Source organism: Colias eurytheme, chromosome 5, assembly GCF_061535395.1.
Source record: "Colias eurytheme isolate Ceu_HAF_F1 chromosome 5, ilColEury1 Martin Lab GWU primary, whole genome shotgun sequence".
Classification (NCBI taxonomy): domain Eukaryota; kingdom Metazoa; phylum Arthropoda; class Insecta; order Lepidoptera; family Pieridae; genus Colias; species Colias eurytheme.
The window spans coordinates 7,058,288-7,081,996 of NC_142984.1; the positions used below are offsets into that span (position 1 = coordinate 7,058,288).

Below are 23,709 nucleotides of genomic sequence, written 5' to 3' on the forward strand. Positions count from 1 at the left end.
TACAAAAATACATATAAAATTGCAGCAAGTTACAGCACTATTCTCTATCAGTTACGCCCCATTGGCATGTATACATGCCAATGGCGCGGGCAACCATCCTTTTTTTTATAATCTCTCGCTTCTGATTAGGGATGTGTAGCTGTATATTATTATAACTTATCGAGTTTATTTATTAAGTTTATATGAACTATAGGTATTATTGTGGAGTGTTTATTTGTAAATATTAAAACAACTATTACCTTTAAATAAAGGGAATTGCATTAAAACTACATATTTATTTTCCAATCATTTAGTTTAATACTTGAGTTATTACAAATACTAATTATATGTAGGTACCTATTTAGGTCAGTTACCATATTTTGATATGACATAGCGACAATTTGTATCATAAGAATATTCTAATAAAGGCACTGATTAGACTTATTAGGTAATAAATTTTGAAAACTTCTAAAATGCGCAATAGTTCTTCTGTACTATAAAACTCTTCACTTGCCATTTTTGCGATTATAATATTGGTAGATACCTACTCGATAAAATATTTTTACAACTTTCCGCACTTAACAACACGGCACGCGCTTACGACGTCACCAGTCCGACATCTATTCATGTCAATGGCGCAGAAGGGATTGCATATCGATACTGTGCTAGGGATGCGCATGATTGGCGAAAAGGAAAATATTCAAATCAACAATATCCACAATATAGACAATATGGTATTATACCAAAGAATGTAGTATTTACCTTTTTTCTCAGTGACTAAGCTTATATATTTTTTTTTGTAGTTATTACAAAAATTAAGCGAATTAGAGTAATTTCGCTGAAATTTTAATGAAGTTACTTGAATATTACACTACATCACTAGTAGGCACGTATACATGTCATTGGCGCGAGAGAACATGCTTTTTTAGCCATTAATTAAGTTATTTTTTGTCATCAAATATTTGAATAACTTCTTGGCAATTTTGTTTACTGTGTACAATTATGTAATAACTGGGGATTCAGTTCATAAACTGTATAAATAAAACACGTAAAAGTAACGGTTTAATATGTTTATTTTGTATTTATCTATGATCTGTTTCTTGGCATGTATAGGTGTCGTTGGCGCACAGGGCACGATTGCGCATGACATCTATAGATGTCATTGGCGTTCAAAAGGTTAATAATAAATAAAATAAAAATATACTGTTTGGTTGGCCCCTTAGCATTTACTTAACAAAAAATAATATTGGGTGTTGAATTAGTTTTTAGCTATTGCATCAGTACAATATACGCTAAATTAATGCTTCTACAATAGTCGATGAATGATGACATACTTTACTACAGGCTGCTCACCCACGCATGCATGTGCTCGGGTATTTATATACCATAGAAATATTTTTTTATCTATACATACTTCTATATTAATATTATAAAGAGGAAAAGTTTGTATGTATGTATGTATGGTTTTCACGCATAAACTACTGGACCGATTTTGATGAAATTTTGCACAGAGGCTACCCTTTATTGCGAAATATGTACCACGGGCGAAGCCGGGGCGGACCGCTAGTTTATAATGAAGTTATTATCAAAAATCATTAAAATCCGTTCAGCCGTTCTTGAAATACAAGTTGTATCTATGTTATCTGTGGTTGTATATTGGTAAAAACTAAAAACTTATCATAAATAATTAAATAGTAAAGGTTAGATTATTTATTTAAACTAGCTTTACGCCGCGTTAATGTTATTAAAGGATAACCCACTTAGTGCCTGTTTATATGTTATCAGAATTATAAAGGTTAAGAAAATAAATATTAATGAAACAACATATACAAAAATAAATATTTATTTTATCTTAGTATATTCAACACAACGAGATGGGTCCGTCGGGAAGTATTCCTGACACTTCGTCATGAGCCTTTTCAGTGCTTGTATATATTTCCTTTGCGTTTCGTCATTCATTACATGAGCTACGTTTTTGGAGAAAATCTTTTCTCGACCTGTACGAGCGTGAATACCGACCATAGTTACACCGATGGGCCAAGGGGCATTGCCAATAGCCATTTGTAGATATGCATCACTCGCCTGAAAACAACAGCATATTATTAGATCTCGATTATTATTGAACTTGTTAAATGTATCTATATCATAAAAAATGAATCGCCAAATTTGTTGCTAAGCACAAATCTCAAGACCAGCTGAACCGATTTCGTTAAATATTTTTTTATAATATTCCTTAAAGTATGAAGATGGCTCTTATGGCAAGAATACGTAAACATGTACCATGGGCGAAACCGGGGCGGACTGCTAGTTTACAATAATTAAAATATTAATCTACTTAAAATCATTTTCAGTTTATACTTGAGTTTGCATATTGCATTGTGTAGTAATTTTATCAGATACTTTATTTAAAATATGCAAAAAATAAATTACCATTATATAGTTCCTTTCTAATAGATGTTTGGTGATTTCCATTAAACTGTCGCAAATGTCTTCTGGTAAATTTTTCTTTTTCAGCTTGCGCATTAATGGCTTCAAATATACTTGTGTCTGTGTGTATGTTGCTCTGGCCATTTTGTGTTTGGTTGATGTTTTTTCAGCAGCAGTAGCTGAGTTGAGTTGTTGTCCCCATATATTTAATAAGAACTGCAAATCAATCAAGTCTACTATTAATAATAAAATAATAATTATTACAAAGTACTTCTAAAAAATGAATAGTTCTATTTACTTTCATCAATTGTGCATATTAATTAATTACAGAGAATTTTTTTACATTCCCTAATTAAAAAAGAAAAACAATATAATAATGGTATACATAACAAGTACAAAGTGTTATAAATGGTTCCATCGATTTGTAGGTAGGTAAATGTGGTTCAATAAGAGGGTAATAAAAAGTAAAAAGAAATATCTTCCTACTTGCAGCAAAATCATTATGACATTCATATCATGGTTCCTGTCACCTTGTCCCATTGTTTTGGCCATTTCCTGTATTGTTTCATAGGTAATAGAATCATCTAGATCATCTTCCTTGTGTGCCTTTTCACCATCAGACTGAAATCAGTTGAAACAAAATATTATTTTAGTTTGTTAAAATAGAGAATTAGTTTTTAGATTCATTTGTAGATAATAGGAATAAAAAGTAGAAAATGAATTGTGTGGGAATGTTTTAAGAACATTACTTACTAACCTGTGTGCCCAGTGCAAGAATCTCATTTAAATATGCCTCATCTACTTTGTCCATAGCCTCTTGGAAATCATTTCTGAAACCCTGAAACATAAAATTAAAAATAATAAATTCTCACAACATAAAAAGTCCTATTATAATGGTAAAAGAGACCCTTCATAACCCTGTGAAATAAGTTCAAATGTTGTTTATTTATTAATTAAAAATAAATTCTTACCTTATTTGCTTCTGGTTCCTGAATCTCAATCCTTCGCAACCTCTTGAATGATTGTACTTCCAATTCACCAAACAAAGTTATAGGATGTCCACGTTCCCTTAACCTCTTTATAACCTCCGCCCTTGGCAATGCAGCATTTTCACTTTGTTGTGTTTCAGCCTCCTGCGTTTTTACTGAAATTTAAATCAATTTAAGTGTTGAAGATATTCCAAATAACAATTTGGTAAAGAATAAATAACACTCCTCTCATTTTGTTATACCTTTTACAGATTCTACTACTTTTTTATCATCTTCATCGTTTTTCTGTGGGCCATACTTCTTCATATACTCTTCCTGTTCTTTTGCTAGAAGATCACCACGTTTGAAGTACTTTTTTGAATTGTTCTAAAATAAAAATAAGCAATTACAAACATTAGGTATCAACAGCATACAATATTTATTTTTTATAATGAGTTGAGCACTCGATCCTTACCAAAATATTTTTCTCTTCCAAGAGTTTTCTCTTACGTTCTATCTCTGCTTTTAATACGTTCATTTTTATTTATTTTTCTATTGTATAATGACTTATACAAGACATCAGACCACAATTCCTTCAAACACAATCGTAAACAAAGTATAAAAAGCGTTACACATTTAGGATCTCCAACCAAATGTTATTTTTTTTTTACTTTAATTTATTAAGAATATTTTTTTATAGATAAACATCAGCACATAATTGGGTTATTGACCTAAGAAACTGAAATTTAATTTCCTTCTTCTTCTTCTCTTTAATTTGATTTTCAAACACTTCACAGTTCACACTTGTTCCTAAAAAAATACGCAACTGGTGACAGAATACAGATTTGACAGTTGACACCACAGAGCAAGTGATTTGACACTTTGAATCAAGCTTGCTCCCACCTCAGGCTCCCACAGCTTGCTCCTGTCAAGTGTTGCCAGCCGGAAACTTAGCAATTAGTATTATTTATTTCATAGTTTTTTCATTTATTTGATTTTAGCTAAGGATTTTAGTTATATGATTATCCTATCTGCTCTCTATAGTTTAATTTTCAGTTGCTTTATAATAACAGAGTAAGAGTATTATTTCTACCTACTTTACAAGATAAATTTCATTTCTTGTAGCTTAATAAAGACTCTTCAGATACCTACTGTAGGTAGATCAGAGAAGAGATCCAGGAAATAAAATTTCCGTATATTTTTAGAGGGCCCATCCATTGCGCTCTTAAATGATTAGTGGACAATAATATGGATTTTATTAAATCAATAATTTTAATTTTACTTCCAAAAAACAAAATGTTTACTTAGGTATTTAAATTATGTTTAATCTAGTATCTTCCAGTAATCTCTTGATATCGATCTACCGAATAGAACCACGATAAAATAAATAAAGATCTAATCATTAATTATGTGCTACTTCAATAGTAAAACTAAGATAAATGCAGTATTTGTGTGTTTATTGCCCTCTTATAAATACATATTATAATGATTAACATTTGGATAATTTTGATTTATTTATTTCAAATAAAAGGTTGCATTGATAAGCTTTGATAGATTGGAAATAAAATATCTAATAAAAAAAAGTTACCTATAATTTTATAACAATATATTTACTTAGATATCTTCGTTTTGGGCGATTCAAGAATAGTGGGTGGCGACAATGTTGAACCAGGATTTGGAAAATTTCATGCTTCTTTACAAAACTTAGACGGCCATCATGTTTGTGGTGGAGCAGTTATTTCACACAGGCACGTTGTTACTGCAGCTCATTGTTTAGTAGGGTAAGTTTACCAAAGGTACATGATATTAATTGTAAGTGAGCTGTAAGTCTGAGCAACCCCTTTGCGTTAGCAGTAAGAACACTAAACATTCAGTAGGTAACCGTTACACTTTAAAAAGTATTTAATCATTTCGCGATCTTGAAAACAAAAGATTACTCAAACCTATCCCCAATTATAACATTGGAGTGTCTGTTTTTAATATTGACATAATCGATTTCTACTAAATGCTAAATGCATATGGATGTACATATACCAAAATAGTAATTTTTACAATTTTTGTGTCTGTTTGCTCCGACTAATCACAAGAAAGGCTGGACCGATTTTGAAGGAACTTTCACAGGCAGATAGCTGTTGTTATAAGGAGTAACTTAGGCTTTTTTATACCGATATTCCCACAGGAAAATTAGGATTAAAAGGAAAACTCATTCACGCGCGCGGCCGCTGCGGGGTGCAGCTAATACAAAATATTATAATCTATCCGACTCTGTATCGGCTTCACCGATTTGATAAAACATTAATTTACGTGTGTTCGGTAGGTTATGTCTTTATTTTTTTTGTAGGTCCTAAAATGTACATTGGCACAACAACTTTCGCCGGCATATTACCTATGTTATGGGATTGAGTAAAATTAATTATTGTTTACATTTAATAATTGCTGCTAATATAATATTATTTTAAGGGCCCATCCACGTTTTATAAAAGTTGTAGTTGGTACTGAGAATTTGGATATTGGTGGGCTTCAGTACGATGTACGGGCGATTTATATACATGAACACTACAACACCTCACTTCGATTACATGACATCGCAGTTTTAAAAGTATCCGGATTATTTGATCTGCAACGTGTTGATATGATACGAATGGACCGTGATGAATTACAAGAAAATGATATTGTTATTGTAACTGGGTTTGGTGCTGAGGAGGTTAGTTTTTTTTGTATTTTATATCTAAGCGGGTAGTTTTGCTTTAGACAATCTTATCGGAGTACGATTATAATATTTTGTTCTATATTATATGAATGCATGAGAGAAATAATAGCAAAAGCACAAGCAAAAGACTAGTTATGTACTCGTTAAGTAACTACGGGAAAATATTTTAATTGTTAAATTGAATATTAAATTTAATGGTAAGTTTCACATACATTTTTTATTTCAGCCAAAAGGGTCATCCAGTCGGAAAATGCAAAAATTGCAACTACCCGTTTTTAATCAAAAAACGTGCAGATTTGCTATGCGGTATGCTAGAAAAGTCTTCGATACTATGTTTTGTACCTTTACTAGAATTGGAGAAGGTACCTGTCATGTACGTATAACCACAGACTATTAATAATATACTACGTATAACTAATTTTTAATTGTGAAAATAAAAATAATAGACAAAATATATACAGATGCTCATAGTTAGGTGTGCGGAAAAACTTATTTTTTTTATTTCAGGGAGATTCGGGCGGCCCATTAATAAAAAACAATAAATTAGTCGGTTTGGTATCTTGGGGTATACCATGTGGAAGTGGATTTCCAGATGTCCATACTCGTATTAATTTCTATATTGAGTGGATTGAGGGTACTTTGGAAAAATCTATAAAGAGATGTTGTCGCAACGAACTATAACATATATGAAGTATTATTAGAAGTATGTATTTTTGACTTATAAACAACATATTACGTGTAATTGTAATTTAGCCGCACGAGGCATACCTATAAATCTACAATAATTTATAACAGTTTAGGTACGAACAAAATGCAAAGGTTGGTGTTGGTACATTAATTTGGCAAGAAATATAGTTTACAATTATGATATGTAAAAGTATATAAAAATGTAGCATTTAAATATTAAGTACAGTTTAAAAAAAAGTTCAAATTAAATTAAATGTTTATTCCTCAACTAATATTTAAGATCTAAATAAAATTATCCATCATAACTTCGTTATTTTTTGTCATAAATTTCCCTCTTTTATTATAGGTACATTTACTTGTCTCCTTTTTTCTTGTTGCTTTTATATTGTTTTACCTTATCTAAACATATCTGAAAACGGAAAAAATATACAAGCAATAATTAAGATACCTATAGTAGTTAAAATAATTCTATTATTGATAGAAAGCCGTACATTATATTTTGGCGCATTTCCGTTCATTTCCATTAAAACAGCCATCACAGGTCTACCATGAGCACATTGGAATGGAGTTTTGCATTCTGCTAAAGATTCCAATAATTCAACGCAATTTTGTTTCGATAACTTATCTCCGAACATAATCGCATATCGACAAGCCTGAAAGTAAAAACAGGGAAAATTATAAGTAAAAAAAAAGTATAGATGGATTATTTGCACCTCCAGAGTGGCACGTCCGCGTCGATGTGGCAAATTAGTCATCATTTAATACAGTTATCTCTTTTTATCTCATGATAATTTAATAATTTCATCTTACTTTGCGTCTAATCGTGTGTGCGTACTACGTAGTGTGTAGTTTTTGAAGATGGAATGTTGTGTTGATAATAAATGTTGTGGCAATTTACAAAGGCTTTTTTTTGAACAACGCAGCAAAACGATTAGGTAGGTACTTTCTAAGAGATTTAAAAATATATGTATATCTGACGCTTAATTCAGAAAGAAAGCTTGAAACTTATAAGCGCTTATAAGCGCTTATCGGCGCTTATAAGCGCTGGTAACCCGAGCAGGAAAATATATGAACATGCGCTTATAAGCGCTGATAGGCGCCGACAAGTTTGTTGAAACTTGTTGAAACTTGTCGGCGCCTATCAGCGCTTATAAGCGCATGTTCATATATTTTCCTGCTCGGGTTATCAGCGCTTATAAGCGCCGATAAGCGCTTATAAGTTTCAAGCTTTCTTTCTGAATACGCCCTAAGATCTGACGTATGCTCACCTCACTAAAAACAAGGTTCATTATAGTTTGTGGGTATAGAGGTATATTGCCTTTTAGATATTTAAGAGCATCAATTAGTTCAGCAAGTAAATTATTAGTAGCTCTCAATACCAAATCTTCCTGAAAAAGTACATTTATTTAAAATAAGAACTTCCGAAAAAGAATACACTAAGTAATACAGACTTGAGTAAAATTACCTGTCTGTCAATTTGACCGAAAATGGCTTTTGGAATTCCATACAAAGTTATTATATTATCAGTAAGAGTCCATTGTAGACCGAATGCAGACAATTTATCTTTATAGTTATGGAGAAAAATAGCATCATCTTTAGGCAATTTCAAACTAATGCCATCTATTGCGACGCTCTTCCAAGTGGTGCCATCAAAATAATCTAAAGAATAGGTACAATGTATAAATACTGGGTCAAATTGGAATTATGGGTCAAAATTTTTTTACAATTATTTATACATTCCATTAGGCAACGAAAAATTATGTAATTTAGGTCACCTGATAAATTTTTCTCAAGACGAATTCTCTCATGAACGGCATGCTGGTCAAAAAGCACGAGGAAATCAGAATATGTGTCATTTGAAGCTACCTTTCCGTGCGTGATTGTAGCAATAAATTTGCAGTCAACTTGACCTAATACCTTAATAATGAACACATTTTTATCGATAAAAAAAATACCTTATGAACATTACAAAATATTATTTGTTTGTACTTAGAAAAAAATAATTACTTTAGCTTGTTTTAAAGATTTTGCATCGAATACCAAATCTGCATTGTCTTTTATGATTTTATTGTTAACTTTTTTTATATCCGTCGTAGTTTTAATTTCATTGACATTTTGAATTTTTGGTTCAAACACTTTCGCAGTTTCTACTACTGATTCTGCGAATTTTTTATAGAGAAGCTGAAAATATTACTTCATAAGTTTACGCAACAAACGTGAAATATCTTATTATCAAATTTATAAAACTTACATCTTCATAATATTCATCCTCTACTGTACTGCACATGTTTAACATTTTTTTATTAATATTTTTGATAATAATTGGCGACATACCTATCAACAAAACGGATAAAAAGATAGTAATTTTAATGGAGTCCTTATTTATGAAGTAGGTAGTTAATATTATACTAGATTACTAAAACCATTTTGATTACCTTTAGGCATAAATGTATGTCGACCCTGAATAGTAAAATCTTCTAAAATTTTTGAAGACTCTCTCACTTCAGTTATTATTTTAGTATTCTGTTTTTTGGAAATATCCAAATCAAAAGTATCTCGGAATAATTCATTTATTTCTTCAGTGTGCAGTGAATTAAAATAGTGGGAAGTTACATTAGCAATTTCATTTTCTTGCTTTTTATTATCTTGTAAATTTAAAGCTTCATCAAATAGGCTATCATTAGTTATGATTTGATTATCTAATTTAGGCTCATGAACTTCAGCGATAGAATCGATAATCGTTTCACAAAAGTTTAAAGGATCAACGTTTTGTTCATCTCTCTTCGAATTCAGGATTGATATTATTTCTTCATCAGTTTCATTATTAAATGTTTTATTGGTCTCTTTATTACAAATTAAAGCATCCATGTCATTGCTATTAAAGATTTCAGATCTTTCCATAAAATCATTGTTAATTGTATCACAATTTTCATTAGGTGTATAAATTATGTTTTTCGATAATTGAATGGAATATGTTATATCACATTTTAAGCTTATATTTTTATTTAAATCATGGCTACCTTCCGAATAATAGTTTTCAATGGTATATGTTTTATCATACATTGGTTTAATTTCTTCCGTGATAGGTCTTTCAATAGACCAATGATTATGATCAGAATACAAGTTGGTTTCGTTATTATACTCGTGATTCACTTCACAATTGAAATTATTTACACTATTTGACACTTGTATAGTATAAACAGAGTCATTAAGGTCCATTTTCAAAGTGTTAAAAAATGATGCTTTATTCAATTTATTGCAATTTTTCTTTTTAAAAGTAATATTTTTCAAATTAAATGGTGTTCGACTTTTTAAAGAAAATAGATCTTTTGAAGCCTTGCTAATATAATGGAAATTACTATATTTGTTTTCATAAATATTGGAATTTAAATTATAATGTCTATGGCTTTCATATGTTAATTTGGTAGAAACTACATTGCTAAAAGTACTCTCAGGAAGTTGTTCTAAAAATTAAAAAAAAAATAAAATAAAAATTTATACAGTAGGTAGATATATATGTCATGAAATTGTTTTAGAGACTAACCTGGAGGTAAAGTGAATGTATGTGGTTGCATGTTTGCATTAACATCATATTGTAGATCAAATTTTCCAATATTTTTCGTTTCATCTTTCAAAATTGTTTGCACAAGATCATATGATGAAATAACTGCATTTTCTTTTAATTTTTCATTATCTATTTTTACTTCATTATTATATAAACCTATTTTGTAGTCAATTGGTTTATTTTTTGTTGCATTTAATTTACAATCATTTATGTTAAAATTAGATTTCTCTTTAATCCCTGGTTTCTTATTTAATTGCACCTTTCTACTAGACCTTGGAAGCAATTTATGTTTTTCTTTCAATCTTTCAGGAGGATGTAAAATCTTTTTCATTGCATTATTTTCCAGAATACATTTTGCATTCTCTGCTATATTATTTTCATTATTATTTGCAGAGTCTGGATAATTCTGATTGTTGTTTTTGTTTTCTTCCAATGACATTTTATTTAAAGCATGCCTCTTATTTTTATAGTAGTTATAATTTATAGACACCTTTTTCCTTTTACGTGGTTTCTTTGGTTTAGTGAAATCTTCTTTTGAATCAGAGGATGATGCATTATCATTATTTAATATAGTTTCTGTGATTTCTGATTCCGCATTAAATTTTTTGGGAAAGTTATTTAGATTAGGCTTTATATATTTTATATCATTTCTGTTGGAGTGATGTATTGTTATCCTATTCTCCTTTTCATTCAGGTTTGTGAACTTCTTTTTAATTTTTTCTCCATTTTGAGACAATGGTATAGCTTTGTTACCTATTGTTTTGATTTCTTTCTTACTAATCAAAAGTTTTCTTCTATTCTGCTTTCTTTGTCTCTTAATGTTTAAACCTGAAAACAAAACCTTAACATAATATCACAGAATTCATAGGTATGCTATTAATTCTAATAAAAAGAAAAATTAGAGGGCAACCTTTAACTCCATTGTGTATATCTAACACTTTTTGTTTCTTTGGATTCATTAATATATTATTGACAATTTTTTTTACTTCTTCTCTTGTCTTATATTCATTATTTTTAGTTAAATTTTGATCCCTTGTATTGTTATTTAAAAACTGATTAGTTACTTCTTTAAGTTTTATTTCCCCACAATAGCATTGTGCCAATTTTTGCAATATATTAGTTATTTGGTCCCAGTTCTTAAATTCCACACTTATTTTTCTTAAATTATAATTAACATCATAGTCAAAATATGGACATGATATAAAAAGGAAATACAATGGCAAATTGTGATTATATGTTTCATCATTATTAGAATGAATCTGAAATAAATAAGAGAACTATGAATAATATGTACAGAATTTAAGAGTGTAATTTATTATTTAAAATTCTCACCTTCTTGATGGGTTTGAACTGTTGAATACACAAAGATTTTTTCAAATGTTTATTCATTATTTGATGGATTTTACTGCTGAAAATAAACTTCCTATTTAAAAAAATCCATTGGTACTTCTTAAAATCCATATTTCCCTTTCCTATTAAGGCTTTTACTTTATAGTCTTTCTTTTCTATTTGTAGTTCTTGTAACTCACTTGGCAAAATGTTAAATAAACTTGATATAGTTGAACAAAGATCTCTATTTTTATGTATTTGGAACACAATTTCGTTTTTTCCATCATCTCTCAGACTAAATGACACATTCACATGAACCAATGATAGTTGCTCTAATAATGTTTTAATAGCAAGCATTTCATTATGAGTTTCAATAGCTTTCCTTTGTATCTTTAAATTATACAGAAATCCTCTGATTTCAACCTTAAACATAAAACATGTTTGTTTCAGAAAATACTAAAATATTAACTATATTCAAGAAGCAAGATAGTTAAGAACAATCAATATGTCATGTAGCAAACTTGATCAAATAGCATGACTATTAAATAATTGAGTGTATAATATATATTAAAAGCACATTTGACTTACAGTAGTGCCTTTAGATGGTCTTGAGGTTGTTTTAGTTAACTCTTTGCATTCTCTCCGGCAAAATATTTTCATCCACGTTTCTTGTGAGTCTTGGTGTCTTGAAATTATTTTTATTTCGTGACAAACATCAATAATTGTTGCAAGTGATAGACCACAATATCCATATGTGCATGGAATAGTTTTCAAACCAAATATATCAACAAATTTACTAGATGAATATTTTTGTCCAAGTAAATTGAAGTCATTCTCTTTAATTCCACACCCATTGTCAATTACTTGAATTAAACTTTCCTGTATGTCTACTCTTATTGCAATTGAGGTTGGATCTGCATCCAGAGAATTATATACCTGTAATAAAGATGATAATGAGCTGTTAGTATTAGGTATAAATATTTTTCTGATTAAGTACGTAATATAGTTTTAACCAGTTCTTCAACAGCTCCTCTAAAACTGTTTATATGATAAGCAGCATTTATAACGGATTGAACGTCTGTGGGTATTTTTATCATTTTTTAAGCATATTTATAGTTAACTAAGCATGAACTATGATTAAACTTCATAAATAAAACACTTATCTCTGTCTTCATAAAAAGGAAAATAACAAAAGGCTATCAAAATTAAAAACAAAATATATTTTACATAAGTTCGCAATAATTATATTTATTTTATAAAAATATATTATGCTGTGGTTTTCAACGTTAACGTTATCATAACATACCTTCTAATAATAAGATGTCGTTAATCAAATTTTTTGGAATTTTCACATTTTTCCACATTAATTCACAAATCACAATTCAAAAATAGTGTTTAGGTGTTTATTGTTTTCAAAATTTGGATTTTGGCATTGGCCTTTTTACAGAGTTGCCACTTGCCACTTACCTAGTATCTGAACTTCACAACACAAATCACAATGTCAAAAATAAAAATTCTTAGATGTTTAAATAATGAAAAAAAAAATTCCACCATTCCTATTCAACATTACGGCTGAAGTACTAAAACTATTCATCTCCCTAACACATAACACATTTATAATATATTATTAAATTATAAATTATTAATAATTATATCAGAATGAAAAAAAAAACACAAGCATTTAATTCTGTGAATCAAGCTGGCAACACATTCTTACACACCAAGAAGCGGGTAATTTGAAAATCTCTTTACGTGAATATTTTAAGCGAGCACAAAATTATTAATATGATATTGATTCTGTAAGATAATAATTTAATAATTTATACGAAGTAAAAAATTCATAAAATAAAATTTCAAACAGCATACCAAATGTTTTAAGTATCTTTAATAACAGCTCAATTCCTTTGTAACAACTCTATTTCCAAGATTAACTATAATGTTGATGAATTATATAGTTATTTTGTAAAAAATTTTGCTCCCGTTTTTTTATACTTCATAATTTTAGTTACTTTGTAATTTTAGTAGTTAAAAATATAATTTTAGTTGAGGGATCTGGTATACGTATGTAATTTTGGACGGTAATTTAAAGATTTTGGCAATCGATCATATTATATATAATATCGTTGATAATATCTGTTATTGCTAGTTAAAAATTTATGGCGTAGTTAAAATATTTCACTCAAAAAACAATAAACACGCTCTATAACATGTCGCACATTATAATATATTAACGAATGAAAATCGATTGATGGTAATAATTTAGCCCTGAGCTGTCGGTAACGACCGATAGCCAGATAGCCAGTTATCGTAAAATAAAATACCAGTAAGTAGTTACTGTCAATTGTTTTTTGCCTGTAATGTTTAAAAAAATATAGATTTTAAAAAGAGAATCATAATGTTTTATAATGTTTAATACATACGAAACAAAATATTGAAAAAATAATAATTGTAATTAAGATATGATTAAAAAATATTAAAGTTTGAAGTGTAAAATGATATTAAATGTTATGAATATAAGTTTGGAGGAAGAAATAAGATCCTTTTGGGAATACGTAAAACGGTGAGAAAATGTTAGTTATATTTTAACTGAATTTTGGAGAAATAGTAGTTATCTAGAATTCTTTGAGGTAAGTTCCTACTAGTAACTGTTATTTTATTTATATTTTGTTATCAAATATTTTTTAATGTAGTTGCCCCAGCAGACGTTGTTCTGCTCTATTGCCCCTTTTCCGTGTTTTCTCTCTGTAAGAGAGACCGTTGACTGCCTTGTGCCAGTTTTATAGATACTTGATAAGTAGCTGTTAGGTACCTTTATTGATTAGGTACTTACCGCCTCAGCTTCGCCCGTGGTACGTGTATAATATAACCTAGGTACAGCAGGCATCACATAATACTGTGCACACCCAAAGGTGAAAGAATTTTTGAAATCGGTCTAGTATGCCGCGGCCGCGAGATTGGCACGTCCGAACTTCAAACATCAAAATCTTATCAAAATAATTAACAATTAATTTTTGTAAAGTTGAAATGCTAAAACAATGCTTAAAGTATGTATATTGTTATTGTGACTCATAGTCCAACAAAATATAACTTCGGGGAAGCAATTCTTTATCAACGACACATTTTTGTCGCATTATTCTTTTGAAACAATAGTAGCATTATCTGATGATGATGAAAATAAATGAGAGCTTCACTAGGTTAGCAACATAGCATATAGGTAATATTATGTACTTATAGTCAAATACTTTCATCTCCTTTTTCAGGCCTTCGGGAATAATTCCCCAAAAATCTAATTCGAACCTACTATGGTTTATCATCTGCACTATATACATAGTATAAAACAAAGTCGCTTTCTCTGTTCCTATGTCCCTTTGTATGCTTAAATCTATCAAACTAGGCAACGGATTTTGATGCGGTTTTTTTAACATAAAGTGATTCAAGAGGAAGGTTTTTGGTATATAATTTATTAGGATTTAGACAAAGCGGGCGAAGGGGTGGGCGGAAAGCTAGTTGAAAATATAACAGACAGATAGATATGTATAGGCTTTCACGTTTATAATATTATTTGTTTATTATGATTTAATCATTATATTATGTACCTAAGTAATATTATTAGTACCAGTTGCCTTGAGAAAGTAAAAAATAAAATAAAATTCAGGAATAAAGGCAGCGTTCTGTTGATGAAAAAATTTTCAAAATCTGAGTAAATTCGGTTCAGTAGGTATAGATACTGGAAAAAAATACGTTTTTGTGTGTAAAATAGCGACCACAATTTAAATAGGAAATGTTCGAAATAATAGATATTTCACTTTAACTGTTTACTAACTGGAAAATATGTAATCGATACTTCATAAAGTTTTCATTGCAAGCGAAGTATGTCAAGGTCGCTAGTCTGTGTTGTGTGTGGGTATTATTTAGTCGTTATGTATGAAAAACGATAAAATTGTGTGCCTTTATTTTCATTAGCATACGATCGATGGTAATTATTACCTACGTATGGGTTACATTTTTAACTCGGTTATTTTTTGTTATTTTTAGTAATTTATTAAGTAGGTACCTACTTGCAATATAAAAGCTTATTAAAGAATAGGTATCACGGTTTTTCAAAGGTTGAACTAAGCGCATAGGAAGGGCGTTTGTTTTTCATAACTTAAGTTTAACTACGTTTTAAAAATAAAGAGTAAAACTACGTGGCAGAAACAAGAATTATATCTAAAATAATAATGTTGTGTCCTCTCAAAAAATATTAAATCTTTAAAGTTTAAACAATAAAAAAATGCATAAAATTATGTTTCACTGCGAATTCCAAAGTTTTGACAACGTCCTTATCGGGAGTCACCATAGTTTCTTTATCCTTTAAATGTCCTGAAGATAACGTGAAGGGACAATAGTTCTTAGAAAGTTAGAAGAAATAAATTACTTTACAATGCATTAGTATAAATACTCAAAACACATTGGGATCTACATCAGTGCTTCTTCAGGATCAGCTTCGGGAAGAACAGAAAAAGACGTAAGTTTAATATTAATTTACTTTTGGGAGAACTTGCTTGCTCAGCAAATTTAGTTTATGTTAAAATAACATTTGTGTTCATAGATTGTTCCATCGTGTCTTTTTGTTTAACAAAAATACGTATGTAATTCAAAATTATCTAATATCTTGATGAATTTTCAGATGTCCAAAATAATAATAATATCAGCATTAGTAGCCTCCGTGCTATCAGCCGACATTCACCGTTTGGAAAATCAGGGTCTTCCTGTTAATCCTGAAGCTGTAGAAACCCATCCAATTTATAAGAAAGCCCGATCTGAAGAACATCACCCTGTGTATAAGGCTGATAAGATTGAAACGAGGGAAAAGGTGGATCTTGGGAGGGGAATGGGACCAATCGCTAAACATGACATGTTAGCTGACGAACCAGCTCCTGGAGTGATGACGGAACCACAGAATAATGTGAGTTACTATTCATTTTAATTAGTTATTAGGGTATCGTTTCGTTTTTTATTTAATTTTTATGAAAATCTGAAAATGGAATATTAGATTAATGTTAAACACTACCTAGTGCAAAACTTCCTTCATTTCTGTTATTTGGAAATATTTTAAATTAAATCGAAAAACTATAACTATTGAGACTGTGTTTAGTCATACCATTTATATACAGTATAATATTACCATTTTTAAGAGAATAACATCTTTTGTTCAGGAAAATATTGCACCTACGGGATTTACAAATCCAGCTGAAGTGGCCTATCCAGACATTCCATATGCTCCTGGTTACAACTACGGGAATGGCTACGCGGCCCATGGGTACGTCTAATGTCTATGTTTAAATAAATAGATTTTTAATTTAGGATACTAATATCAAAAACTATTTTTTTTTCAGTTTATAATAATGAAACCTGTGTAACCAATGTATGTTTTTTAATATATTTTTTATTTTTATTTTAGGTACGACTTGTATAGCAATAATCTTGGAGATTATTTATACGAGCCAGATACGTCATCCGTAGGTCTATTGTGGAGTCAAGTGCCTGATTCAAGGGTATGATTTTATTTTATTAAAAAAATCACATTTTATTATAATAAATTGAATTTAAAAAAGCACTTACATAAGTGTGACAATAATTGAAAGGCTACTTATCAATAAATATTTTGAACAATTTGTTTTCAGACCATGGTCAGCTATGTAGGCCGTACTATAAGCTGGGTGTTTAGCAGCATCTTCGTCCTTATGCTCGGATCCCTACTAACGGTAGGAGTCTGCAGCTACACCAACCTTTGCGCCATTACGTTTAACGGAGTGGGTCCTATTCACGAAGAAATGAGGTCCCTAATCACTCCTGAAAGATTAGAGAAGATCAGCACAGCTGCTGATTTTGTTAAAACGGCGATTAACAAATATCAGAAGATCCAGCAAGTGACTGATAATGTTGGAGCCAGGCGACGAAGATCGCTGTAGAATATTACATTTCTTTTTTTTAATAAACATAATATATTGAATTATTGGTATTTTTCTTGAACTTCTTAGCGTGGTATTAACCACTTAGCCTCGTGAAGTATGATATTAATACTTACCAATTTGAAATTTTGTAATATGATTTGGAGGCTTCATGATGATAGGAATAAGCAGAAGCAATCAGCTTGTGAGATTGTAGTACCTACCTATGTAACTTGTTTGTACCTATGTAAGTATTATTATGGTAACAATATATGAAATTAAATATGTTTTTCTATTTTGTGTAACATTAGCAACATTATTTATAATTTAATTGTACATATATATAGTTAATATATAATTTTGATTATCATGCTGTTTTGTACTTATGTTAGTTTTATGGTGGTGCATTTTACTGTGAAACAATGGCTAATAGTTTGGACATGTAGTGTATAAAACATTAAAAAAAATTGTCAATTTAGGCCGAAAAGCACTAAAACACCACTTTTTGTTGGTTATAGAGCTATGTTGACAAATTATAGTAAATTGAATCATTTATACGTCATACCAGTAATAAGCCATTTAAAATTGGGTAATTAGGTACGTGTTGGAAAATTGTTATGTTGACCTTCACGCTATCGACCACAATAGCGTTTCTGTATTGTTTAGTAAGGTTATATTTTTGTTAGTTTTTCATTCGTTTTTCTTCTTCCTACAATTTCATAGTCTAGTCAGGATATATAGCTTATATACCAATACAACAGCCTACAGAACTATAGATAGAAGTAAGTTGTTATTTCTGGGTGGTTTTAATTGAAATCCATGACTAATTAATATAGGTAGTATGTACTTGTATTTAAGTGTATGAAAGTTCAAAGTATAAAGAGTTCATACGCATATTTATTGCCTACGTGATATCACTTTAGGAGCTATATTCGCTGAAGTGACTCATAACATCTCGCAGCACAGTAAGTGCACGATGACTAATAAACAAACATTTAACCGAATGTGTGCGAACAATTGCCACAAATCAGTCAAATTGCGTATTTTACTAGCTGGTGCTATTATAAATAGGGACCTATTACAATTTCACAAATCGATTCCATAACAAAGCGACGTAGATTAGATATGACGTATTTACTGATGCACCAGACCGTTTAATTAAGAACTTACCATATTCAAAAATACATAATTACTCATAATAATTTGTGCAATATGGCAACGAGCTGTAGAAGGAAAACGGAGTTTTAATTGTGACAATTCGCTTCAACGTTTGCGTACGACAGGATTAAGAGTGAGGAGTGAATACCTTTTCGTCTGCTCGTCCGATTATCGTGACTTACAGGGTCATTGAATTAAAATGGGCAATGTGTCATTGCCTTATCTTGTAAGCAATGTTGCGCTTCGTTTTTAGTAAATATCGTCGACAGATGCATTTTCGCACTCAGTATCGTTGTTATCAGACGCGCGTCACCAGAGAGCATAGTTAATTGCTCAGATTCGCCCGTTATCAAGATTTTATCAGTTGAACACAACACAGTGTTAATTAAGTCACCCATGAGATTAGCTGCATCGAGTGAATATGGGGAATTCAAAGAGCAAGAAAATGAAAATCACACAAAGCGATACAACGAAGGCCGAGGAATGTCGTGAAAGAATTAACTCGATTAAAACTGAATCTCCGGACGTAAATAGTGCAGCCATTAGAAATAATGACATGGAAATGGGATCGGAACAAAATGAAGAGAAGAGCAACGATAATGCCAGCAGTGCCTCCACCGTGGAAGTGTTGGACGATAAATAAGTGTAAAAAATGTGCCTTAAAACCAGTCATTGCCAAATAACTTGTGTCATACTCTTTTTATAATTTCTTTCTTTTATACGAGTAGGTATAATTTACAAGAAAATAATGGTTTAATATATTGTGCTTTTCTTATTAATAGTTTTTTTATTCCGCCGGCAATGAAAAATGCTGTACTTATCGTTTTGTACGTGCTTCAACATTTATATAAGTTTACACGTATCTAGTGGAAAAATCAGAACCTTGAATAAAATTATACTTCTGATCGAACAAATAGGGGGCATTATAACAATCTACACGAAATATATAATTTAAGAAAATTTATGTTGTAACGATGCATCCTGATTTCAATTAAGTGGAAAATAATGTGTGTTATTGTTGTGATACTATAGATAAAACTAGGATTAGAACATTCGTGTATTATCACTAATGATATCATTACTTTGCTTGTATGATTAATGGAATATACCATGGAATTTTTATGCATTTAGGTACATACATAATTAATGAACAATATAAAATACGAATACCTACTTATTTGTTTTTTAAATATTATATACACTCCCTAATGTTTTAAATTTAAATGTCATATATTCTTTCATTTATAAACTTGTCGGTATAGTTTAACATACAATTATTGTTAATTATTATTCATCGATCGTTAAAAATAGATGTTATTCATTCAAAGTGCCTTCTAAGAATAAGGGTCACGAAAGCATCCGTTGTCACGAACGGACTATTCTACCGAGTTCTACACGAAAGATGTTTCATGATTATTTTAGAAACATCATTATGACTGGCCAATATTTCATGCTCAGTCATCGTCACCATGGTGCCCACAACCATAACACTATTAACTAACATAAAACCAGGCTACTCATTAGTTTATCAGCAGTCGTAACGGTAGAAGCTTTGATTTGCTGTCAGGTGTGTTATTGTCTGTTGAATATACGTTTTCTTTAGCTATAAATATTCAACAGTGATTTACTTTTTACCAAAGCGCGTTTTTATTTAAAGCTGGGCCAATGTATGGACAAGTCTGTAACCGAAAAGATACAGAATATAGAGTGAGTTTGAGTAGCTGCAGGATCTATGTTATTAAAATTCTTTGGGAGGATTGAATTTAAAAGTCTATGCTTTTTTTGATTAATAATACGTTAAAATATTTTAAATTTTTGTTTTAAAAATTTCTTCATGTACCTACTTACATTGGAATTTGGCTCAATTCAAGCTATATCCGTTTTTTGTTAAACTTAATCTTAGGCGGTCAGGCTTCTGATTTTTTTAACTTAAGCATCACGATCCATTATATTTTAGTTTGATCGTTGAAAATTCAAACCAGCTAAATATACGTTGGATGATTCATATCTACGGGTAACGAATATTACTAAAATATTTCAGAAAAATAAACAAAACAGAGCGTTTTAAATAACTTTGTTAGAGGGCATTGTATCTTCAACTTTCAAGGCAAGGGATTTCTGTAACAATGAAATCATTATCAGTAATTATGACGGTTTTCTATGTAGCAAATGTTATCGGGTAAGTTTTTAACTATTATTGGGCGTTTGGCATCATGGTGACTCAATAAAGATAAAATGTGATGGTTGTGACAAATCCTTAAAGAGTCTTGGCTAATAAATTTTTCATCAACTAATCCTTAGTCTCACTAAGCGTCTAATCTAAGCGTGTTGTTTACACTAGACGTTGATAAGACTATTCTACAACATCATCGTTCTAAAACGACATTACCAAAAATTACAGAAATTTCTAAATAAATTAAAAGAACCCTACGAGCCTAACTAGGTATTTCATTCTTTTGAAGTATTTTTTTTAAAGATTATGAGTAATATTTATTGCTCAGTTGCACACTGCACTTAACCCATATTTTTTTCACGAAATTTTAAATAATTTTTCATTTCTGTGTGGCGGTTAATTTTATTTTCCTAGTTTTTACACCTGCAAAATTTCGTGTTGTTCACAATTTTTGTTCTCGCACCTATCTGCTGCACACTGATGGTATGTACTAGTGTTTAGAATATAATATCAGGTACGTATATATTTCATATACATAATATAGGTAAAAATTTGCTACATAGGCATGTAACACAAAGAAGTCGGATTTTCAAGGAGTTCTAAATCATGTTCCAATACTTATTAGAAAATAAAAATCTTAAAACCAAAATAACAACATTCTATTCGTGGCTGCGACAAAACTTGTTTAAAATCTGCTGGGTTGTCGGCGCAAAATTTCCAACGTCCAGTATAATTATTTGATTTGTTTTTTCTTGAATAAAACCATAAATTATTGGGCGTAAGTTGCCTTATTGTAATGTGGGTAATTTAGGTATCTGGGTAAAATTAGTGATGTAGGTAATATCGGTACTTTTTGGTCATTGAAATGATTCAAAAATGTGTTCAATTAGTATCGTTCAATTATAAACTAAGTCTATTTAATTACAGTAACGCCGTAGCAAGATCGAAAGGTGGCAAAATGCCCGCTCAGCCAATAAAGCTATATTATTTACCACCGTCGCCACCATGCAGAGCGGTGATGATGACCGCGAGGGCGTTGGGCCTGGAACTCGATTTGATTCTCACTAATATTTTGGAAGGGGAGCATAAGACACCTGAATTTACGAAGGTATGATGATATATTTTCAGTAAACTATTTTCGGGACATGAATCTCAAATTGTTAACGCTTGATATTTGTTACGAGCAATCTCGGCGTAGAGGTTTCAACATCTTATTTATTGAACAGGAACGTTCTAATATATTTTTTTAAAATGTGTTCCAGATAAATCCTCAGCAAACTATACCAACGATGGATGATAACGGATTCATTATGTGGGAAAGGTACTGTGCCCATTGAATTCAACTAAGTTATCATAAATAAAATTGTGAGATAGGTTTAAATACATTGTATGCAAAAAAATTCAAAAAAAGCTTCCACAACTAAGCGATATTTACATTTATTATTTTACTTAGGTTTTATAATACATATATTTCTATGCTTTTTATTATGCATCATTTTAACTCTTTAAAGAAAGGATTCTTATTACGATTTTCGTATCTGAATGTAAATAACTTTGGAGAAGTACGTATAATTTATAACAGGCTGTAAGTATTTGAACGACCCCAATGAAATGACTAAAAAATATTCTGTACATATTGATTATAACAGTGATAGATATAGGTGTTACTTCCATGTCCAATTGGTATGGCACTCCTGTGCAAATACAAATAATGTGTCTATTGTTGTAAAGAATCTATTGTTATGCTAATCATCGAACTATATTGATGAATAATGTATTAATACTAATAATATAGGTTATAATATAATCCATATATATTTCAGTCGAGCAATTATGGCCTATATGGTAAATGCATATGGTCGAGATGATTCCTTATACCCAAAAAATCCCAGACAAAGGGCAATCGTTGATCAGCGACTACACTTTGACCTTGGTACCTTGATACCAAAATATATAGGTTTATATGTAAGTAAAAGTATTTATAAAAAATATAATTCATTGAATCAAATATTTGTATTGGAATTGTATATGTATATAGTTAGATAATAATTAATGAGAGGAAATGTATGAATGATGGACGATTGACTTCACTTCAGAGAAGGTCTTCATTATTTATTTTTAATATTTTTTTTGCTGCAAATTACGATATTAATGTGCTATTTCAGGAATCAATCATGCACTTGTTTATTTTTTGAAATCCTTTACGAGGATGTAAGTATTTTCGTATGATCTCTTCTGAAAGTTATTAATTTTCAGGTTCCGATGCTTTTCCACGGAGCACCCTATAACGAAGAAGAAGCAGTTAAATTAAACAATGCTCTTAAAATACTAGATATAACCCTTGAAGGCCGAGTGTTTGTTGCCGGTGACAATTTAACCATTGCAGATATTTCTATAATCGTGACCATCAGTAACTTAGAGGTACAGAACAGTTACATAAGAGGCTTTTAATAGATAATAATTATTCTGCTTTTACATGGTACAACCAATGGAAATTAACTTATTAAGTATTATTTTTTCAGGCTCTCAAATTTGATTATAGTGCACACCAAAATATAGTGAAATGGTTCGAACGCACAAAGAAAGCTTTGGAACCATATGGTTATGAAGAAATCGACAAAGCTGGAGCACAGCAAATAGCAGGCTTTTTGAAAAAAACATAAATTAAGCACAACATATTGTAAAGCATTTCAGTTTCAATTAAACACAATAATATATTGTAAATTTCAGTTTATTCACGAATAAATCATTACACACAACGTTTATTATTTTCCTTATCA

At 30.4% G+C, this 23,709-nt stretch overlaps 5 protein-coding genes across 9 annotated transcripts; 3 read left to right on the forward strand and 2 right to left on the reverse strand.

Annotated features, from left to right (window-relative positions):
- Positions 1 to 1,806: 1,806 nt before the first annotated feature.
- Prp18 (pre-mRNA processing factor 18) lies at positions 1,807 to 4,160 on the reverse strand. Its single transcript, XM_090102004.1, has 7 exons — positions 3,850 to 4,160; positions 3,638 to 3,761; positions 3,378 to 3,550; positions 3,164 to 3,244; positions 2,893 to 3,027; positions 2,410 to 2,622; positions 1,807 to 2,061 (listed from the first exon to the last, which is right to left on the reverse strand). Exons 1-7 carry the CDS (start codon positions 3,910 to 3,912, stop codon positions 1,822 to 1,824), a joined length of 1,029 nt encoding a protein of 342 aa, XP_089958130.1. The 5' UTR covers positions 3,913 to 4,160; the 3' UTR covers positions 1,807 to 1,821.
- Positions 4,161 to 4,733: 573 nt separating this feature from the next.
- LOC149908519 (chymotrypsin-1-like) lies at positions 4,734 to 6,958 on the forward strand. Its single transcript, XM_090102005.1, has 5 exons — positions 4,734 to 4,905; positions 4,993 to 5,155; positions 5,835 to 6,078; positions 6,311 to 6,457; positions 6,592 to 6,958. The coding sequence occupies exons 1-5, from the start codon at positions 4,860 to 4,862 to the stop codon at positions 6,763 to 6,765; spliced, it is 774 nt and encodes a 257-aa protein (XP_089958131.1). The 5' UTR covers positions 4,734 to 4,859; the 3' UTR covers positions 6,766 to 6,958.
- A 208-nt stretch (positions 6,959 to 7,166) lies between these two features.
- On the reverse strand, positions 7,167 to 12,844 carry LOC149908520 (uncharacterized). The gene is made up of 12 exons (XM_090102210.1): positions 12,679 to 12,844; positions 12,254 to 12,601; positions 11,669 to 12,088; positions 11,247 to 11,595; positions 10,316 to 11,164; positions 9,207 to 10,235; positions 9,023 to 9,105; positions 8,779 to 8,952; positions 8,547 to 8,688; positions 8,237 to 8,430; positions 8,040 to 8,159; positions 7,167 to 7,424 (listed from the first exon to the last, which is right to left on the reverse strand). Exons 1-12 carry the CDS (start codon positions 12,760 to 12,762, stop codon positions 7,167 to 7,169), a joined length of 4,050 nt encoding a protein of 1,349 aa, XP_089958336.1. The 5' UTR covers positions 12,763 to 12,844.
- Positions 12,845 to 13,956: 1,112 nt separating this feature from the next.
- Positions 13,957 to 23,677, forward strand: LOC149908521 (glutathione S-transferase 1-like). Of its 5 annotated transcripts, XM_090102298.1 has the most exons (7): positions 20,292 to 20,463; positions 20,798 to 20,935; positions 21,857 to 22,037; positions 22,192 to 22,250; positions 22,753 to 22,894; positions 23,186 to 23,350; positions 23,452 to 23,677. In XM_090102298.1, exons 2-7 carry the CDS (start codon positions 20,883 to 20,885, stop codon positions 23,590 to 23,592), a joined length of 741 nt encoding a protein of 246 aa, XP_089958424.1. In that variant the 5' UTR covers positions 20,292 to 20,463; positions 20,798 to 20,882; the 3' UTR covers positions 23,593 to 23,677. The 5 variants fall into 5 exon arrangements, with proteins under 5 accessions (XP_089958428.1, XP_089958424.1, XP_089958425.1 ...); XM_090102302.1 differs by lacking the exons at positions 20,292 to 20,463; positions 20,798 to 20,935 and adding an exon at positions 13,957 to 13,988; XM_090102299.1 differs by lacking the exon at positions 20,798 to 20,935.
- On the forward strand, positions 14,158 to 17,619 carry LOC149908522 (uncharacterized). Its single transcript, XM_090102303.1, has 6 exons — positions 14,158 to 14,225; positions 16,133 to 16,172; positions 16,335 to 16,613; positions 16,864 to 16,967; positions 17,109 to 17,202; positions 17,332 to 17,619. Exons 1-6 carry the CDS (start codon positions 14,158 to 14,160, stop codon positions 17,617 to 17,619), a joined length of 873 nt encoding a protein of 290 aa, XP_089958429.1.
- Positions 23,678 to 23,709: the final 32 nt, after the last annotated feature.

Coding starts and splice junctions, on each gene's coding strand:
- LOC149908522 (XM_090102303.1), top strand. CDS start 14,158: ATGATATTAAATGTTATGAATATAAGTTTGGAGGAAGAAATAAGATCC. Junction 14,226..16,132: donor TTTTGGGAATACGTAAAACG/GTGAGAAAATGT, acceptor GATCTACATCAG/TGCTTCTTCAGGATCAGCTT. Junction 16,614..16,863: donor TGACGGAACCACAGAATAAT/GTGAGTTACTAT, acceptor TCTTTTGTTCAG/GAAAATATTGCACCTACGGG.
- LOC149908519 (XM_090102005.1), top strand. CDS start 4,860: ATGATTAACATTTGGATAATTTTGATTTATTTATTTCAAATAAAAG. Junction 5,156..5,834: donor GCAGCTCATTGTTTAGTAGG/GTAAGTTTACCA, acceptor TATTATTTTAAG/GGCCCATCCACGTTTTATAA. Junction 6,079..6,310: donor CTGGGTTTGGTGCTGAGGAG/GTTAGTTTTTTT, acceptor TTTTTATTTCAG/CCAAAAGGGTCATCCAGTCG.
- LOC149908520 (XM_090102210.1), bottom strand. CDS start 12,762: ATGATAAAAATACCCACAGACGTTCAATCCGTTATAAATGCTGCTTAT. Junction 12,602..12,678: donor GAGGAGCTGTTGAAGAACTG/GTTAAAACTATA, acceptor TCTTTATTACAG/GTATATAATTCTCTGGATGC. Junction 7,425..8,039: donor TGAACCTTGTTTTTAGTGAG/GTGAGCATACGT, acceptor TTTTACTTTCAG/GCTTGTCGATATGCGATTAT.
- Prp18 (XM_090102004.1), bottom strand. CDS start 3,912: ATGAACGTATTAAAAGCAGAGATAGAACGTAAGAGAAAACTCTTGGAA. Junction 3,762..3,849: donor TGGAAGAGAAAAATATTTTG/GTAAGGATCGAG, acceptor TTTTTATTTTAG/AACAATTCAAAAAAGTACTT. Junction 3,245..3,377: donor AGGAACCAGAAGCAAATAAG/GTAAGAATTTAT, acceptor TTTATGTTTCAG/GGTTTCAGAAATGATTTCCA.
- LOC149908521 (XM_090102298.1), top strand. CDS start 20,883: ATGAAATCATTATCAGTAATTATGACGGTTTTCTATGTAGCAAATGTT. Junction 22,251..22,752: donor GGATTCATTATGTGGGAAAG/GTACTGTGCCCA, acceptor TATATATTTCAG/TCGAGCAATTATGGCCTATA. Junction 23,351..23,451: donor TGACCATCAGTAACTTAGAG/GTACAGAACAGT, acceptor TTATTTTTTCAG/GCTCTCAAATTTGATTATAG.